We start from the raw sequence: 21,636 nt of genomic DNA on the forward strand, positions 1-21,636 counted from the left end.
AGAAAAATCATCCACTGCACACTACACGCCAGAGTTCCAAAAAGTCAAAACCAGGGAGGAAAGACACCCCATTGATTTCAGGTCAGAGAACAATGAAGACTACAACAAACCGTTCTCGCTTGAGGAACTGAGGGAATCGCTGGACAAGTCACATGACACAGCGCCTGGAGAAGACGAAATCCATTACCAGTTCCTCAAGCACCTTCCCGAACCCTCATTGGCAGTCCTACTAGGGGTCTATAACTGTGTGTGGCAAACAGGCGCTTTCCCAAACAGCTGGAGGAAAGCCACAGTTATACCGATACCTAAACCGGGAAGAGACGGCTCTGACCCAGCTAACTATCGACCAATAGCACTAACAAGCTGCATCTGCAAAACCATGGAAAGAATGATTAACAGTAGGCTGGTCTGGTACCTGGAAAGGAATAAAGTGATCTCAGTGAACTACCAGTGCGGATTCCGGCAGGGGCGGACAACAACTGACCACCTGGTAAGGCTGGAAGCTTATATTAGAAATGCATTACTCAGAAGAGAACATCTAGTAGCTGTATTCTTCGATATAGAAAAGGCCTATGACACAACCTGGAAACATGGCATTCTACGTGACCTGGCGCTTATGGGGCTTAAGGGACACCTCCCCCGTTTTGTGGAGGAATTCCTGAAAGATCGAAAATTTCAGGTTCGAGTGGGCAACTCCGCTTCTGACACTCATGACCAGGAAATGGGTGTACCCCAGGGCAGCATTCTGTCAGTCACCCTGTTCAACATTAAAATAAATAGCATCATAAATGCGCTGTCCCCTGGCATAGAGTGCTCTTTGTATGTTGATGACTTTGTCATTCTTACTTATGGGAAAAACATGAACACCTTAGAAAGGAAATTACAGTTATGTTTAAACAAAATTCAGGGTTGGGCAAACTATAATGGTTTCAAATTCTCTGACTCCAAAACAGTTAGTATGCATTTTTGTAATCTAAGGGGGCTCCACCCAGACCCTGAACTATTTATACTCAAAAAGAAGATCCCTGTCGTGAAAACTACAAAATTTTTAGGCCTCACCTTAGATTCCAAATTTAATTTTCTCCCCCACATTAAGGAACTTAAGAAGAAATGCCAAAAGTCATTAAACATACTAAGAGTACTCTGCCATACGGACTGGGGAGCTGACAGAGATACCTTGCTGCTGCTCTATCGGAGTCTAATTCGATCCAAGCTAGACTACGGATCCATAATATATGGAGCAGCAAGGAAGTCGTACCTAAAAATACTGGAACCAATACAAAATGCTGCCCTGCGTCTCTGTCTCGGCGCGTTTCGTACATCACCTATCCCAAGTCTCCATGTGGAGGCTGGAGAACTCCCCATGGATATAAGAATGAAAAAGCTTGCAATGCAATATATAGTCAAGCTAAAATCCAACCCCACGAACCCTGCTTTTGACTCCATATTTAACCCCACAGAGGTAGAATTATACAATCGAAGGCCTAACGTCATACAGCCGTTGGGCCTTCAAATGAGAGAACCCATCCAAAATTTAACCCCACCCATTGACCAAATCTCTAAAATAGAAACCCCTCAGAACCCTCCTTGGCTAATGAATAAACCAAAATTAAATTTATCCCTCCTCAATTTCAAAAAAGAAAATACAGACCCAAGCATACTACAAGTCCACTTTAGGGAACTGCAGGAGAGCTACGGAGATTGTGGCACCATCTACACAGACGGATCCAAAATGGAGGGAAAGGTCGCGTGTGCCTGCTCCTTTCGGAACAAAACAATCTCCCGTAGACTCCCCAATGGCTGCTCCATCTTTACGGCCGAATTGCACGCAATATTGCTTGCACTTATGGCCGTAAAAGCATCAAAAAGGAGGAAATTTATAATCTGCTCCGACTCCAAATCTGCATTGCAAGCTTTGGGGCGGATGAAGACTGACATCCCATTGGTACATAAGAGCCTGAAGCTGTTGGACCAAATAACAGCCGACCGTAGGGATGTCACCTTCATCTGGGTCCCCTCCCATGTTGGCATTGAGGGAAACGAAGCCGCAGACAGAGAAGCAAAGAGAGCCCTAAATCATGCGGTGTCAGGAACCCAAATTCCCTACTCGGACCTGAGACAAAGTATTGCCTCTGCCACCTATCGAGAGTGGCAGAACCGATGGGAGGCTGAGACTCACAGTAAACTCAGGCAGATTGTGGCGGATGTCAGGTGGCGGCCCACATCTAAGGGTCTGACAAGGCGTGGTAGCACAACCATGTCCAGACTTAGGATTGGCCACACCTACATCACGCACTCTTTTGTACTGAAGAGAGAGGAGCCCCCACTTTGCGAGTACTGTGACTCTCGCCTCACCGTGGAACATATCCTCGTTGATTGCCCCAGATACCAGGATGTCAGGGCGAAACATTTTAGAGCCACTAATCTAAAAACACTATTTAATAATGTCGACCCTGGGAAGGTACTGGGCTTTATTCGGGAAGTGGGGCTATCTACGAAGATCTGATTTCTGAATTTGTGAACATGCACTATTTACATTAGATTTTTACCAAATATTTAAATTTTTACTACCTTTACTATTTTAACTGTGAATAGACCTTAATTTTAATTATATGACTGTATAGAATCTGGCCCTTGTTGTTTAGAGAGAGAGTAGTCCTTAAGGGACTGCAGGCACGACATGGCCTAAATTGTGCCGATGTGCCTCAAATCAACAAATCAAATCAAATCAACCAAGAATGTTGAGGATGCAGAGAGAGCATCAGGTGGAGTCTGCTTCCTTGTGAAGGATAGCATCCCCCATGAGAGGGTAGAACTACAGACCACACTACAGGCCGTAGAAGCTAGGATAACCCTTCACAAGGTTATCACTTGCTGCAGCCTGTATCTACCACCAGGCGCTCCATTAAACCGAACAGACATGGAGGACCTATTGAAACAACTCCCCCGGCCTTATTTAATCCTTGGGGATTTCAATGCCCATAACACCATGTGGGGATCCAACAATACCGACACAAGAGGTCGTATGCTGGAGGATATCTTCCTCCAACATGATTTATGCATACTTAATGATGCATCACCGACCTACTTGCACCCAGGAACTGGATCATTCACATGCATTGACCTCACCGTATGCGTCCCCGGACTTCTGGACGATTTTAAATGGTCAGTTAGCAATGATCTACGGGGAAGTGATCACTTCCCAATCATCATTACTAACAATCTCCCTTCATTGGGACGACCTCAGCGAAGGAAACTGAATAAGGCCGATTGGGAACAATTCCAAAAAAGATGCTCTGATGATATCACAGAAAATATCCTCCATGAACAGAACCCAGCTGATACCTTTGCTAGCAAGCTACTAAGTATAGCCAGGAAAGTTGTACCCCTAACCTCTGCAAATCCAAAACGGCCTAGCAAACCATGGTTTGATACAGCTTGCAAAAGTGCTATTGGTGATAGGAAAAAACGACTGGCTGCATTTATAAAGAATCCTTCCCAGGAAAACCTAAAGCTATTCAGGATAGCTAGAGCAAAGGCTAGACAAACCATACGGTCAGCCAAAAGGAATTCCTGGAGAAGTTTTGTCGGCAGTCTGGATGCCAAAACTTCTGCTAGAGCGGTTTGGAAGGCAGTAAGGCGAATCAAAGGGAAAGAATCAAATGCAATAGGGCATTTGAAAAACCAAGGACGAACTGTCACGTCCCCCAGAGAAATAGCTGACTGCCTTGCATCCTCAATAGCAGAAAAATCATCCACTGCACACTACACGCCAGAGTTCCAAAAAGTCAAAACCAGGGAGGAAAGACACCCCATTGATTTCAGGTCAGAGAACAATGAAGACTACAACAAACCGTTCTCGCTTGAGGAACTGAGGGAATCGCTGGACAAGTCACATGACACAGCGCCTGGAGAAGACGAAATCCATTACCAGTTCCTCAAGCACCTTCCCGAACCCTCATTGGCAGTCCTACTAGGGGTCTATAACTGTGTGTGGCAAACAGGCGCTTTCCCAAACAGCTGGAGGAAAGCCACAGTTATACCGATACCTAAACCGGGAAGAGACGGCTCTGACCCAGCTAACTATCGACCAATAGCACTAACAAGCTGCATCTGCAAAACCATGGAAAGAATGATTAACAGTAGGCTGGTCTGGTACCTGGAAAGGAATAAAGTGATCTCAAACTACCAGTGAGGATTCCGGCAGGGGCGGACAACAACTGACCACCTGGTAAGGCTGGAAGCTTATATTAGAAATGCATTACTCAGAAGAGAACATCTAGTAGCTGTATTCTTCGATATAGAAAAGGCCTATGACACAACCTGGAAACATGGCATTCTACGTGACCTGGCGCTTATGGGGCTTAAGGGACACCTCCCCCGTTTTGTGGAGGAATTCCTGAAAGATCGAAAATTTCAGGTTCGAGTGGGCAACTCCGCTTCTGACACTCATGACCAGGAAATGGGTGTACCCCAGGGCAGCATTCTGTCAGTCACCCTGTTCAACATTAAAATAAATAGCATCATAAATGCGCTGTCCCCTGGCATAGAGTGCTCTTTGTATGTTGATGACTTTGTCATTCTTACTTATGGGAAAAACATGAACACCTTAGAAAGGAAATTACAGTTATGTTTAAACAAAATTCAGGGTTGGGCAAACTATAATGGTTTCAAATTCTCTGACTCCAAAACAGTTAGTATGCATTTTTGTAATCTAAGGGGGCTCCACCTAGACCCTGAACTATTTATACTCAAAAAGAAGATCCCTGTCGTGAAAACTACAAAATTTTTAGGCCTCACCTTAGATTCCAAATTTAATTTTCTCCCCCACATTAAGGAACTTAAGAAGAAATGCCAAAAGTCATTAAACATACTAAGAGTACTCAGCCATACGGACTGGGGAGCTGACAGAGATACCTTGCTGCTGCTCTATCGGAGTCTAATTCGATCCAAGCTAGACTACGGATCCATAATATATGGAGCAGCAAGGAAGTCGTACCTAAAAATACTGGAACCAATACAAAATGCTGCCCTGCGTCTCTGTCTCGGCGCGTTTCGTACATCACCTATCCCAAGTCTCCATGTGGAGGCTGGAGAACTCCCCATGGATATAAGAATGAAAAAGCTTGCAATGCAGTATATAGTCAAGCTAAAATCCAACCCCACAAACCCTGCTTTTGACTCCATATTTAACCCCACAGAGGTAGAATTATACAATCGAAGGCCTAACGTCATACAGCCGTTGGGCCTTCGAATGAGAGAACCCATCCAAAATTTAACCCCACCCATTGACCAAATCTCTAAAATAGAAACCCCTCAGAATCCTCCTTGGCTAATGAATAAACCTAAATTAAATTTATCCCTCCTTAATTTCAAAAAAGAAAATACAGACCCAAGCATACTACAAGTCCACTTTAGGGAACTGCAGGAGAGCTACGGAGATTGTGGCACCATCTACACAGACGGATCCAAAATGGAGGGAAAGGTCGCGTGTGCCTGCTCCTTTCGGAACAAAACAATCTCCCGTAGACTCCCCGATGGCTGCTCCATCTTTACGGCCGAATTGCACGCAATATTGCTTGCACTTATGGCCGTAAAAGCATCAGAAAGGAGTAAATTTATAATCTGCTCCGACTCCAAATCTGCATTGCAAGCTTTGGGGCGGATGAAGACTGACATCCCATTGGTACATAAGAGCCTGAAGCTGTTGGACCTAATAACAGCCGACCGTAGGGATGTCACCTTCATCTGGGTCCCCTCCCATGTTGGCATTGAGGGAAACGAAGCCGCAGACAGAGAAGCAAAGAGAGCCCTAAATCATGCGGTGTCAGGAACCCAAATTCCCTACTCGGACCTGAGACAAAGTATTGCCTCTGCCACCTATCGAGAGTGGCAGAACCGATGGGAGGCTGAGACTCACAGTAAACTCAGGCAGATTGTGGCGGATGTCAGGTGGCGGCCCACATCTAAGGGTCTGACAAGGCGTGGTAGCACAACCATGTCCAGACTTAGGATTGGCCACACCTACATCACGCACTCTTTTGTACTGAAGAGAGAGGAGCCCCCACTTTGCGAGTACTGTGACTCTCGCCTCACCGTGGAACATATCCTCGTTGATTGCCCCAGATACCAGGATGTCAGGGCGAAACATTTTAGAGCCACTAATCTAAAAACACTATTTAATAATGTCGACCCTGGGAAGGTACTGGGCTTTATTCGGGAAGTGGGGCTATCTACGAAGATCTGATTTCTGAATTTGTGAACATGCACTATTTACATTAGATTTTTACCAAATATTTAAATTTTTACTACCTTTACTATTTTAACTGTGAATAGACCTTAATTTTAATTATATGACTGTATAGAATCTGGCCCTTGTTGTTTAGAGAGAGAGAGTAGTCCTTAAGGGACTGCAGGCACGACATGGCCTAAATTGTGCCGATGTGCCTCAAATCAACAAATCAAATCAAATCAACCAAGAATGTTGAGGATGCAGAGAGAGCATCAGGTGGAGTCTGCTTCCTTGTGAAGGATAGCATCCCCCATGAGAGGGTAGAACTACAGACCACACTACAGGCCGTAGAAGCTAGGATAACCCTTCACAAGGTTATCACTTGCTGCAGCCTGTATCTACCACCAGGCGCTCCATTAAACCGAACAGACATGGAGGACCTATTGAAACAACTCCCCCGGCCTTATTTAATCCTTGGGGATTTCAATGCCCATAACACCATGTGGGGATCCAACAATACCGACACAAGAGGTCGTATGCTGGAGGATATCTTCCTCCAACATGATTTATGCATACTTAATGATGCATCACCGACCTACTTGCACCCAGGAACTGGATCATTCACATGCATTGACCTCACCGTATGCGTCCCCGGACTTCTGGACGATTTTAAATGGTCAGTTAGCAATGATCTACGGGGAAGTGATCACTTCCCAATCATCATTACTAACAATCTCCCTTCATTGGGACGACCTCAGCGAAGGAAACTGAATAAGGCCGATTGGGAACAATTCCAAAAAAGATGCTCTGATGAAATCACAGAAAATATCCTCCATGAACAGAACCCAGCTGATACCTTTGCTAGCAAGCTACTAAGTATAGCCAGGAAAGTTGTACCCCTAACCTCTGCAAATCCAAAACGGCCTAGCAAACCATGGTTTGATACAGCTTGCAAAAGTGCTATTGGTGATAGGAAAAAACGACTGGCTGCATTTATAAAGAATCCTTCCCAGGAAAACCTAAAGCTATTCAGGATAGCTAGAGCAAAGGCTAGACAAACCATACGGTCAGCCAAAAGGAATTCCTGGAGAAGTTTTGTCGGCAGTCTGGATGCCAAAACTTCTGCTAGAGCGGTTTGGAAGGCAGTAAGGCGAATCAAAGGGAAAGAATCAAATGCAATAGGGCATTTAAAAAACCAAGGACGAACTGTCACGTCCCCCAGAGAAATAGCTGACTGCCTTGCATCCTCAATAGCAGAAAAATCATCCACTGCACACTACACGCCAGAGTTCCAAAAAGTCAAAACCAGGGAGGAAAGACACCCCATTGATTTCAGGTCAGAGAACAATGAAGACTACAACAAACCGTTCTCGCTTGAGGAACTGAGGGAATCGCTGGACAAGTCACATGACACAGCGCCTGGAGAAGACGAAATCCATTACCAGTTCCTCAAGCACCTTCCCGAACCCTCATTGGCAGTCCTGCTAGGGGTCTATAACTGTGTGTGGCAAACAAGCGCTTTCCCAAACAGCTGGAGGAAAGCCACAGTTATACCGATACCTAAACCGGGAAGAGACGGCTCTGACCCAGCTAACTATCGACCAATAGCACTAACAAGCTGCATCTGCAAAACCATGGAAAGAATGATTAACAGTACCTGGTACCTGGAAAGGAATAAAGTGATCTCAAACTACCAGTGCGGATTCCGGCAGGGGCGGACAACAACTGACCACCTGGTAAGGCTGGAAGCTTATATTAGAAATGCATTACTCAGAAGAGAACATCTAGTAGCTGTATTCTTCGATATAGAAAAGGCCTATGACACAACCTGGAAACATGGCATTCTACGTGACCTGGCGCTTATGGGGCTTAAGGGACACCTCCCCCGTTTTGTGGAGGAATTCCTGAAAGATCGAAAATTTCAGGTCCGAGTGGGCAACTCCGCTTCTGACACTCATGACCAGGAAATGGGTGTACCCCAGGGCAGCATTCTGTCAGTCACCCTGTTCAACATTAAAATAAATAGCATCATAAATGCGCTGTCCCCTGGCATAGAGTGCTCTTTGTATGTTGATGACTTTGTCATTCTTACTTATGGGAAAAACATGAACACCTTAGAAAGGAAATTACAGTTATGTTTAAACAAAATTCAGGGTTGGGCAAACTATAATGGTTTCAAATTCTCTGACTCCAAAACAGTTAGTATGCATTTTTGTAATCTAAGGGGGCTCCACCCAGACCCTGAACTATTTATACACAAAAAGAAGATCCCTGTCATGAAAACTACAAAATTTTTAGGCCTCACCTTAGATTCCAAATTTAATTTTCTCCCCCACATTAAGGAACTTAAGAAGAAATGCCAAAAGTCATTAAACATACTAAGAGTACTCAGCCATACGGACTGGGGAGCTGACAGAGATACCTTGCTGCTGCTCTATCGGAGTCTAATTCGATCCAAGCTAGACTACGGATCCATAATATATGGAGCAGCAAGGAAGTCGTACCTAAAAATACTGGAACCAATACAAAATGCTGCCCTGCGTCTCTGTCTCGGCGCGTTTCGTACATCACCTATCCCAAGTCTCCATGTGGAGGCTGGAGAACCCCCCATGGATATAAGAATGAAAAAGCTTGCAATGCAGTATATAGTCAAGCTAAAATCCAATCCCACGAACCCTGCTTTTGACTCCATATTTAACCCCACAGAGGTAGAATTATACAATCGAAGGCCTAACGTCATACAGCCGTTGGGCCTTCGAATGAGAGAACCCATCCAAAATTTAACCCCACCCATTGACCAAATCTCTAAAATAGAAACCCCTCAGAATCCTCCTTGGCTAATGAATAAACCTAAATTAAATTTATCCCTCCTTAATTTCAAAAAAGAAAATACAGACCCAAGCATACTACAAGTCCACTTTAGGGAACTGCAGGAGAGCTACGGAGATTGTGGCACCATCTACACAGACGGATCCAAAATGGAGGGAAAGGTCGCGTGTGCCTGCTCCTTTCGGAACAAAACAATCTCCCGTAGACTCCCCGATGGCTGCTCCATCTTTACGGCCGAATTGCACGCAATATTGCTTGCACTTATGGCCGTAAAAGCATCAGAAAGGAGTAAATTTATAATCTGCTCCGACTCCAAATCTGCATTGCAAGCTTTGGGGCGGATGAAGACTGGCATCCCATTGGTACATAAGAGCCTGAAGCTGTTGGACCTAATAACAGCCGACCGTAGGGATGTCACCTTCATCTGGGTCCCCTCCCATGTTGGCATTGAGGGAAACGAAGCCGCAGACAGAGAAGCAAAGAGAGCCCTAAATCATGCGGTGTCAGGAACCCAAATTCCCTACTCGGAATGAGACAAAGTATTGCCTCTGCCACCTATCGAGAGTGGCAGAACCGATGGGAGGCTGAGACTCACAGTAAACTCAGGCAGATTGTGGCGGATGTCAGGTGGCGGCCCACATCTAAGGGTCTGACAAGGCGTGGTAGCACAACCATGTCCAGACTTAGGATTGGCCACACCTACATCACGCACTCTTTTGTACTGAAGAGAGAGGAGCCCCCACTTTGCGAGTACTGTGACTCTCGCCTCACCGTGGAACATATCCTCGTTGATTGCCCCAGATACCAGGATGTCAGGGCGAAACATTTTAGAGCCACTAATCTAAAAACACTATTTAATAATGTCGACCCTGGGAAGGTACTGGGCTTTATTCGGGAAGTGGGGCTATCTACGAAGATCTGATTTCTGAATTTGTGAACATGCACTATTTACATTACATTTTTACCAAATATTTAAATTTTTACTACCTTTACTATTTTAACTGTGAATAGACCTTAATTTTAATTATATGACTGTATAGAATCTGGCCCTTGTTGTTTAGAGAGAGAGTAGTCCTTAAGGGACTGCAGGCACGACATGGCCTAAATTGTGCCGATGTGCCTCAAATCAACAAATCAACAACAAATCAACCTCCTTGGCTAATGAATAAACCCAAATTAAATTTATCCCTCCTTAATTTCAAAAACGAAAATACAGACCCAAGCATACTACAAGTCCACTTTAGGGAACTGCAGGAGAGCTACGGAGATTGTGGCACCATCTACACAGACGGATCCAAAATGGAGGGAAAGGTCGCGTGTGCCTGCTCCTTTCGGAACAAAACAATCTCCCGTAGACTCCCCGATGGCTGCTCCATCTTTACGGCCGAATTGCACGCAATATTGCTTGCACTTATGGCCGTAAAAGCATCAGAAAGGAGTAAATTTATAATCTGCTCCGACTCCAAATCTGCATTGCAAGCTTTGGGGCGGATGAAGACTGACATCCCATTGGTACATAAGAGCCTGAAGCTGTTGGACCTAATAACAGCCGACCGTAGGGATGTCACCTTCATCTGGGTCCCCTCCCATGTTGGCATTGAGGGAAACGAAGCCGCAGACAGAGAAGCAAAGAGAGCCCTAAATCATGCGGTGTCAGGAACCCAAATTCCCTACTCGGACCTGAGACAAAGTATTGCCTCTGCCACCTATCGAGAGTGGCAGAACCGATGGGAGGCTGAGACTCACAGTAAACTCAGGCAGATTGTGGCGGATGTCAGGTGGCGGCCCACATCTAAGGGTCTGACAAGGCGTGGTAGCACGACCATGTCCAGACTTAGGATTGGCCACACCTACATCACGCACTCTTTTGTACTGAAGAGAGAGGAGCCCCCACTTTGTGAGTACTGTGACTCTCGCCTCACCGTGGAACATATCCTCGTTGATTGCCCCAGATACCAGGATGTCAGAGTGAAATATTTTAGAGTCACTAATTTAAATACACTATTTAATAATGTTGACCCTGGGAAGGTACTGAGCTTTATCTACGAAGATCTGATTTATGAATTTGTGAACATGCACTATTTACATTAGATTTTTACCAAATATTTAAATTTTTACTACCTTTACTATTTTAACTGTGAATAGACCTTGATTTTAATGATATGACTGTATAGAATCTGGCCCTGTTGCTTAGAGAGAGAGTAGTCCTTAAGGGACTGCAGGCACGACATGGCCGAAATTGTGCCGATGTGCCTCAAATCAAACAATCAATCAACAAGCTATTGGCCTCTTTATTGGGCTTTAAAAAAAAGATTTTATTTCTATAAATTAAGATATATTATTTGATACTAATGATAATATAGATGAATATATATTTAAAAAAACACTTTCTTATGAACAACAAGAAACATTTCAAAGACCTATATTCCAGCACATATTCGGTATGTTTGTGGATTAGACTGCAGCAAGCGTTCCTAAAGAAGGGTCAAGGTTAATGTCATCATCTTTTGTTGTTGCCTTCCCTTCATTGGACAAGTTTGGATTGCCTCCCTGTCAAGGTGACAAACATGTCTACTAGAGTCTGAATTTGGGGAGTCTCTGCTTCCGACAATTTCTCTGTGACTGACTTTTTAGTCACAGGGGTCTATTAGAGTCGTACTAATAATACTTTTTTTTAAATATATTTTTTTTTAAATTCCAACTGGAACTTATTGATTTGATGTCTAGTGTATAAAGTGTCAATAATTTAGTTGCGTTAAATATAAGTATAAGGATTGTGTAACAACATGAAGCTAGGAACAAGATGTAAGAGCATTTTCTTATAAAATATAATTAGAGAATAAATAACATTCCTTTAGTTTTGTGTTCCGCCGTGTCAGGATCTGCTGCAGTTCACGCGATAATATGAAAAAATACTTATTAATTGTTTTAAATTATGTTTAACTTGTTGGCATAGTAAATAGATTTTTTCTCTTTAAAAAAAAGTTAACAGAACAGAACTTAGCAATACAATTGTAAAAAAAAAAATGTTGACCAACAATCTAAAACCATTTGCATAGGTGTGTTTGGTACATTATTTCGTCCTACTAAAAAGCCTCCAATGATTGTTACTATCAATAGTGAATAGTTGTAAAAATGGTGTATTTTTATAAAAAAAACTGCTTGCATAATTGATTTTAAAAATTAGATTTTTCGCTTTCAGAAAAAATAATACTTTTAATAAATAAATAATACTTTTTTAAAAATATTTTTTTTTTAAAATTCCAACTGGAACTTATTGATTTGATGTCTTATGTCTAAGGTGGCAATAATTTAGTTGCGTTAAATATAAGTATAAGGATTGTGTAACAACATGAAGCTAGGAACAAGATGTAAGAGCATTTTCTTATAAAATATAATTAGAGAATAAATAACATTCCTTTAGTTTTGTGTTCCGCCGTGTCAGGATCTGCTGCAGTTCACGCGATAATATGAAAAAATACTTATTAATTGTTTTAAATTATGTTTAACTTGTTGGCATAGTAAATAGATTTTTTCTCTTTAAAAAAAAGTTAACAGAACAGAACTTAGCAATACAATTGTAAAAAAAAAAATGTTGACCAACAATCTAAAACCATTTGCATAGGTGTGTTTGGTACATTATTTCGTCCTACTAAAAAGCCTCCAATGATTGTTACTATCAATAGTGAATAGTTGTAAAAATGGTGTATTTTTATAAAAAAAACTGCTTGCATAATTGATTTTAAAAATTAGATTTTTCGCTTTCAGAAAAGATAATACTTTTAATAAATAAATAATACTTTTTTAAAAATATTTTTTTTTTAAAATTCCAACTGGAACTTATTGATTTGATGTCTTATGTCTAAGGTGGCAATAATTTAGTTGCGTTAAATATAAGTATAAGGATTGTGTAACAACATGAAGCTAGGAACAAGATGTAAGAGCATTTTCAAAAAGAAGGTAGCTTGGCTGCAGAGTGAATACATCAACAATGTAATATCTAAAGATAACAACAAAAACCTATGGTCATACATTAAGTCTAAGAAAATGGAAACAACAGGCAAAGCGCCATTAAAAGATGAACATAACATAATACATAATGATAATGAAACTAAAGCAAACATCCTAAACAAATACTTTGCATCAGCATTCTCAGCCCCAGGAGACAAAGACATATTACTGAATTTGAACCAAGTAGACAACATAGAAGATATAGTAGTACAAGAAAATGGAATTAAAAAACTATTAGCCAACACCAAACCAAATAAAGCGTCTGGACCTGATGGTATTCCAGCTAGATTACTCAAAGAACTAAGCAATGAGCTAGCCCCAGTGTTCAAAATACTGTTTCAGGCATTGCTTAACCAGGGCAGAGTACCAAAGGACTGGAAAGAAGCTAATGTCACCCCCCTATTTAAAAAAGGAGAAAAATCTGACCCAGGAAACTACAGACCAGTATCACTTACCAGCATCACATGTAAAATCCTAGAACACATAATATGTAGCAACATCATAAACCACTTAGACAAACATAATGTCCTCTCCCCATACCAACATGGCTTTAGGAAATATAGATCATGTGAAACACAACTAATAGGACTAATTGATGATTTTTCAAAAGGTTTAGATAATAGTGAACAAATAGATGCTATCTTAATAGATTTTTCCAAGGCTTTTGACAAAGTTCACCCCCATAGTTTGCTTAAAAAATTAAAATATTTCGGCATTAATGGTCCATTGCATCAGTGGATTAAAGATTTTCTGATAGGGAGAGAACAAACTGTAATAATAAATGGCTCTAAATCAACACCGATAACAGTAAACTCAGATGTACCTCAAGTAACTGTCTTAGGTCCACTACTATTCTTAATTTACATAAATGATTTACCAAATTGCATTACCTCAGGAACAAAAGTCAGATTATTTGCAGACGATTGCATAATATATAGAACAATAAAAACAACACAAGACACAGATATTTTACAAAGAGAATTAGATGAATTACAGAAATGGGAATCAAATAGGAGCATGTCTTTCCACCCAGAAAAATGTCAGTTGTTAAGAGTAACAAAAAACTAAAACAAATTAATTCTACTTATCTTATTCATGGCAAACCAGTAACACAGACTAAAAACGTAAAATATCTAGGTGTTATAATAAATGAAAAACTGTCATGGAATCCACATATTGATGAAACTATAAAAAAAAAGTCAAACAAAGCATTAGGATTTATTAAAAGAAATTTCTATAAATCAAAAAGAACATAAAACTAAAATGCTATTTAACTTTGGTTAGGCCAATAATAGAATATGCATCCTCCGTTTGGGACCCCTCAACTCAAGATAACATTAAGAAACTGGAACAGACACAAAATAGAGCAGTGAGATTCATAACAAACAAATATTCACACTTAACTAGAGTAACACCTTTAGTAAAATCACTAAATTTAGAAAGCCTTCAGGACAGAAGGGTCAAAAGTAAAGTAGCAATTATACATAAAACACTGAACCATAATCTTCAAATACAAAAACAAAATTTAATAAAATACTCTGAAAGACACAAAGATAAAGGCACATTCCTCGTCCCATATGCTAGGACAAATTTGTACAAATACTCCTTCTTCCTTAGTGCTATTAGAGCATGGAATGGGTTGCCTGAGGAAGCCAGGAAAACCAGTGACTTGGCAGAATTTAAGTCATTGGTTAATATGTATGACTAAATGCATGACGCGTAGGACGTAATCATCTTCTTTTTTTAAGTAACGTCTGTATTATATAAGATAAGATAAGATACACAAATGTGTGTCAGAAGTCTAGATCTCATCTAGCATCAGTAACATACCTAGGGTAGGGCCGGGTGAGGCAGCCGACACCATGCCATAAAGTAGAGGTGCCAAATGGATATAACAACACTACATAAAATAGTGTATATATCTGTGGCTACGTTCTTTTACATCATTTGTAAGGCTTCTAGTTGTTGTTTTTGTCTTCTTTACTTACACTTTATAACTGGCAGGATAACTCATGTTTTGCACAATTATATTTATGGACGAAGAAGGCGCTACTTGGGATTAGCCTGCAAACACTTGATCCAGATTTATGTAATTGAATTATAATTTTAAAAAAAGTAACTTCCAATGTCAAGCTTTACACCTCAAAATTTACAGCAAAATAAGTCAATATTTATGATGGACTTAGGCGACCCCTGGCAAATCGCCATTCGACCCACAAGGGGGTAGCGACTCACAAGCTGAAAATCCCTCCTCTAAAGCCTTCAGAAGTAGTCTGTTTATTTTTTGCTATTCTTCCTCAAATCCTAGTCTTACTTTTACAAGTCGCGTCATTGTCGAAACATTTCCCTTTTTATGAAACAAATAACTTTTCGCGCCTAATTCCTAATCGTGTTATAACAATATATGCAGGATTTACACAATTGGGAGATTTGTAGGAGGAGCTTAGCTTCCAGGTTTTGTCACTAGGTGGCCGCTCTCTTATATCACACCTGGACGTCTCATGGCCACAACATTGTCAAACTTACGGATGACATCTGCTCTTTTCAAGTGTAAAAGACAAATTGCTAAGAACAATTCAGTGGAGGGGTAGCACCATACGTCTATTGACTGACACCATGCGTCTATTGACTGACACCATGCGTCTACTGACTGACACCATACGTCTATTGACTGACACCATACGTCTATTGACTGACACCATGCGTCTACTGACTGACACCATACATCTATTGACTGACACCATGCGTCTATTGACTGACACCATGCGTCTACTGACTGACACCATACGTCTATTGACTGACACCATGCGTCTACTGACTGACACCATACATCTATTGACTGACACCATACGTCTATTGACTGACACCATGCGTCTACTGACTGACACCATGCGTCTACTGACTGACACCATGCGTCTACTGACTGACACCATACATCTATTGACTGACACCATACGTCTATTGACTGACACCATACGTCTATTGACTGACACCATGCGTCTATTGACTGACACCATACATCTATTGACTGACACCATGCGTCTACTGACTGACACCATGCGTCTACTGACTGACACCATGCGTCTATTGACTGACACCATGCGTCTATTGACTGACACCATGCGTCTACTGACTGACACCATGCGTCTATTGACTGACACCATGCGTCTACTGAATGACACTATGCGTCTATTGACTGACACCATGCGTCTATTGACTGACACTATCCTAATGTTACATTACTTCCTGTGACAACAGGAATACACTGAGAACAGGATTGGTTGATGTGAATGTAAGAATCAAGGCTGCCAGCGAGATAAGTCCAACTTAACTGTTTGGTCGATGTGAATGTAAGAATCAAGGCTGCCAGCGAGACAAGTCCAACTTAACTGATTGGTTGATGTGAATGTAAGAATCAAGGCTGCCAGCGAGACAAGTCCAACTTAACTGATGTCTGGCATCAATATTGTCAACGTATGGCTGGGTATAAGCTACTGTAGAAGTTTTCACATGGCATTTGCCTGGTATGGCAATCTGAGCATTAAAAATAGGAATAAACTTAATAGAATCCTCAATGCTGCTGGCAAAATCATTGGCAAAAAACAAACCCCATTTGGGCAGTTGTTTGAGACAAACATCTATAAAAAAGCTAACAAGATCCTTGAGATAAAGAATCACCCTTTGTGTCAAGATTTTGTGATTTTACCATCACAAAAGAGATACAAGACACCGATAGCAAAGACAAACAGACACAAACACTCTTTTGTTCCCCTGGCAATCAAATCATTAAATAAGAACAATCTGGTACAAACTTTGTCACATGTAAATTATGAGTGAGTCTGGTGTGAATGTACACTTTGGTTTCTTATAGTTATAATGTTTTTTGTTTAGTAATGCACAAATTGTAAGACAAATTTCCTTACGGATAATAAAGATTATTATTATTATTATTATTATTTGCATACAATTTGACTGTCTATTTTTGTAACTCTGACAAGTTATCATTTTATGGTACGATTATACTACGTATTCTCGTGCTTGGGTGTATTTCAAGTGTGTATAGGTTAGGTCAATAAATAGGATCTATCTTTATTTCATTTCTTAGTTTTAGAATTTTTTAATTTTCTGAATTTTGAATGTTCTATTACGTTTGAGTTCCTTGGGATAGATCAGTTGTGTGGAGAGGGAGGAACTGATGTGTGGGTGACATGTTCCGACCAATGTTAATGCCCAGGCATTCATTTCGTTTCTTTGAAATGATCCATAGTCTTTTCGCGACAGACAGTGAAAATGAACGTGGCCGGACTAATATGGTAACCCATATGATAGATACAGGTAACACTAGACCAATCCGTCAAACACCACGGCCACTACCATTAGCAAAGCAACAAGAGGCCGCTCACATGTTGGAACAAATGAAGGAACAAGGAATTATAGAGCCGTCTAAAGGCCCATGGTGCTCGCCTGTTGTTCTAGTTCAAAAAAAAGATGGCTCTCCGCGTTTTCGCGTTGACTACAGGGCTTTAAATAACGTCACACAAAAAGACAGCTATCCACTGCCAGATATCGATGACACATTAGACACTCTTTCTGGGGCTCATATATTTTCAACCAGTGATCTAAAAAACGGCTACTGGCAAGTAGGTCTACACCCTGATGATAAACAGAAAACAGCTTTCTCCACTGGAAACGGACTATGGCAATTTACGGTTATGCACCGGCAACTTTTGAGAGACTGATGGAACAAGTTTTGAGGGGCTTAAATTGGAATGTTTGCCTGGTTTACCTAGATGACATTATAGTCTTCGGAAAGACATTTGATGAACACATACATAACTTGAGGGAAGTGATGCAGCGTATTCGAAGTGCGGGAATGAAACTAAGTGCTCATTCTTTAAGAGGAAAGTTAAATATCTGGGACATATTGTATCCAAAGACGGGTAAGCACGGATCCAGAAAAAACGGAAGTCGTCAAGCACTGGCCTACACCTACTAATCTTCATGAGCTTAGAAGCGTCTTGGGTCTTTGCAGCTACTACAGACGCTTTGTACCCAGTTTTTCCACTATCGCTAGAGCCCTTCACCAATTGATTGAGAGAAAGACGCAATTTCATTGGACGCCAGATTGCCAAGAAGCTTTTGAAAGATTGAAAGATGCTCTCGTCTCATCACCAATGTTGTCTTATCCTCTACCAGGTATTGTGTTTCAACTTGACACGGATGCTAGCAATACAGGGATCGGTGCTGTTTTATCACAGGAAGTGGACGGTAGCGAGAGAGTGGTAGCCTACTTTAGCCGAAGTTTGTCAAAAGCTGAACGAAATTATTGTGTGACTAGACGTTGCTAGCTGTGGTGGACTCCATTAAACATTGTCACAAGTATCTCTATGGACAAAGATTTAATTTGAGAACAGACCATGCGGCCCTCCAATGGCTACTTTCCTTCAAGAACCCGGAAGGACAAGTAGCTAGTTGATTGTATTGGAGGGGGGAGGGTAATCTCAAAACCCCTTTTTGCTACGCTCATGAAATTTGGTGACTGTAGTTTGCTTAAGTTGGCTGCACTGGGGAAGTAGTAAAGTTTCCCTTTCAGACAATGAGGTTTGAGGCAAGTGATGGTTTGATCTCCTCCCCTCCCGGCTATGCCCATGTGTCATATTATAGGTGTAAGCCTAATTCTCTTCAAAATATATGTCCTACTGTATGGGTCTGAAACATGGAGAATGTACTAACTGATGCGACAACAAACAAAAGTACAGACCTTCATCAACAGATGCCTGAGAAATATCCTAAAAATACACTGGTACGACAAAGTGGAAAACACCAAACTGTGGGAGATGAGTGGGCAGAAAACTATAGAGGTGCAGATCTTAGAGAGGAAGTGGAGATGGATTGGTCACACCCTTAGAAAAGATACCAGTAACAGAGCTAGGTAGGCCTTAGAGTGGAACCCCCAAGGAACAAGACGTAGAGGAAGATAAAAAAGAACATGGCGACACAGTACACTAGAGGAAGCCGAGAGAACCGAAAAGAGCAGGAAAACCATCAAAAAATTAGCAAGAGACCGTGGAGAGTGGCGTGTTTTGTTGAGGCCCTATGTTCCATGAGGAACCCAAAGGAATGATGATGATGATGAAATCTAATTCTCTTCAAAATATATAAAGTTTGATAAAGCATCGAAAACTGGATGTATGCTTGCGTAGGATTACATAATGTATGTATGTAGTCTGAAAACTTTAAACAACTATAACAGCCTCAATGAGTTTGAAGCTTTTTGGTATTACTTCTAGATTACAGACGTTTCTTCAAAAAATAAGACGTAGGTCCTACGCATTTCATGTGTCAATCTAGTCATGCATGTTGATCTGTGACTTAAAATATGTTAAATCATTGGTTTTCCTGGCTGACTCAGGCAACCCATTCCATTTAAAGATAAGAGAAAGCAGAACTGTTAGAGAGGCACTTACTTAATGTGAAAAGCTTTGCTTCGTCTTAGTACATTTTCAAAAACTCGATTTGTATATGAATATACCATGATCCATAATTTAAAATATAAATCTAATCTCCTGTGACAGCGCTATATAAATTATTGTAATTATTATAAGAATTTTCATCATTAATAACTTCATACTAAGCATATGTTTGGCATTTAATTATAATAGTATAAAAATTCATTTAGATCTAGATTTTTTTTAAATTAAATAATTTTTTTGTAAGCCTTAAGTGTAGTATTTTTAGATTTATGTCGTTATAAATGAAGAAAATTACTTTTTCTTTTCAAATCGCAGAAAGTAGAACTTTATAGCCATATTGATCTGCTAATAAGTTGGGTGGTATGCGCAGTGTGTATGTGTTTAACTGAATTTCTATGAAGTAGGCCTATTGTCGCCCCTTTTTTTACCTATTTATTTATTTTATTTTTTTTTGCTGCGTTCTATCAATGTTTTCTAACTTTCTAACTCTCATCGCTCTTTTTCGTTAACCATCAAACTCCATGCCGACCAGCAAAATGATTAGGAAAACCTCGAAGACATCAAAGTAGTGTTGAAGTCAATGCCGCTCGTGCATAGCAGAAAGTACTATCTAACGTTTTGCAAATGATAATACGTACAGTGTATAGTGTAATTTTTTTGATATTCTTGTTGAATTTCAAAAAGAATTAATTGTAATAAATTAAAAAAAAACACAAGAAAACGTGTTCGGGCATCTGTGTCTTGCTGCTGTCACTTTTTTTTAAAAAGTTGTCTGCATAGAAACAATTTTTTTCTTTGGTCGCGACCAGACCGGCCCATGCGTTTACACATAGGGCTAAGTTTTTTAGGCGTTAGGGTTAGGGTTTAGAAAAAAATCGCCCCCCACCCTTTCAAAAGCTCTGGATCCACTAGTGCTGTGCCATAATGGGCATGTCTATACTATAAGACTATTAGGTAAATTCTAACATAAGTACTGTTTCAGCATTTACAATAGAATAAATCAGCATCAGCGATCTACACAAAATTATTAGATATACATCAATAGATTAAGTGTTCTAGACACATAAATGAGTAATTTAAACAAAATTGTTATATCCTTGATAAATGGCAATAGATAAAAGTGCTTTATACACAATCCATAAATCAGTGATCTAAAAAAAAATGTATAGATCAGTAATATCGGACAATAGATTTGTGTTCTTAATAAACACAATAAATTAGCTATCTAAACAACATTATTAGTTAACGGATATATGACACTATTTCTAAACAAAATTATTAAATCAGCAATCTAAACAAAATAGTTATTAGATGAGTGATATACGACAATATGGGTAGTATGTCTATTAAACGTACCTTAAAGTTTAGAAATCTTACTTATCCAATTGAATGAATTAAAATGGTCGGCACTATGTTAGCTTATCTCGTAAGGTACGGCAGTTTCTTTTTTTTTTTAATTATTATTAACTTTTAAATTGAGAAACAAAATGTTAAGCCAACTTTAACATTCGTTGTTTTATTTCGTACAATATTTTATTCCATTCAATAATAATAACATTATTTAAATAGCTTACAGTTATGCTTGCTTGGATCTCTAGTCAACTGTTTACCGATGTTGCTAAGCGATGTTCATGTTTAATCAATACCGAATCACTTCTTTGAAAAATACGCTTGCAATGATAGAAAGAAAATGTCAAAATCGATCTATATTTCTATATTTAAAGTAGAACATTAACCTTTCTTATTATTTCTATTTCCACGTTTAATAATGTATTAAGTAGGCCTTCCTCTAATATTTTAATGTCTACCAGCTGTGACGAATGTCTATGTCAGAGCACAACTATTTAACTTTCCCTCCACCAATCCGTAGCACCACTTATGATCTGTCAAGCGTCTTTCTCTATTCCTCTTTGTCTTTCAATAACAGGCCGGTTTATTCTTTTATATCGTCTTCTCATCGCTTTTTCTGTCTGCCAGTTCTTCTTTTTTCGTGGTACTGTTAGCGAGCCCTGAGAACCTAGTGATATGCCTATGTCATGATATGTCAAATACATGGGCTTAGCCAGGGGGTATTTGTGGTCCAACCCCTCC

At 40.3% G+C, this 21,636-nt stretch overlaps 2 protein-coding genes across 5 annotated transcripts in view; one reads left to right on the forward strand and one right to left on the reverse strand.

Annotated features, from left to right (window-relative positions):
• Positions 1-21,394, reverse strand: part of LOC106064682 (band 7 protein AGAP004871-like) — a 98,602-nt gene extending 77,208 nt beyond the window's left edge. For 2 of the 4 annotated variants that reach the window (XM_056040456.1, XM_056040455.1), the window contains exon 1: positions 20,902-21,113. The gene's annotated coding sequence lies outside the window, so the exon portion shown is untranslated. The other 2 variants (XM_056040458.1, XM_056040457.1) reach the window with 2 other exon arrangements.
• Positions 15,689-16,324, forward strand: LOC106069309 (uncharacterized). Its single transcript, XM_013228932.2, has one exon. The coding sequence runs from the start codon at positions 15,689-15,691 to the stop codon at positions 16,322-16,324; it is 636 nt and encodes a 211-aa protein (XP_013084386.2).
• Positions 21,395-21,636: the final 242 nt, after the last annotated feature.

The sequence above is a fragment of the Biomphalaria glabrata genome, chromosome 9, assembly GCF_947242115.1.
Source record: "Biomphalaria glabrata chromosome 9, xgBioGlab47.1, whole genome shotgun sequence".
Taxonomy (NCBI): domain Eukaryota; kingdom Metazoa; phylum Mollusca; class Gastropoda; family Planorbidae; genus Biomphalaria; species Biomphalaria glabrata.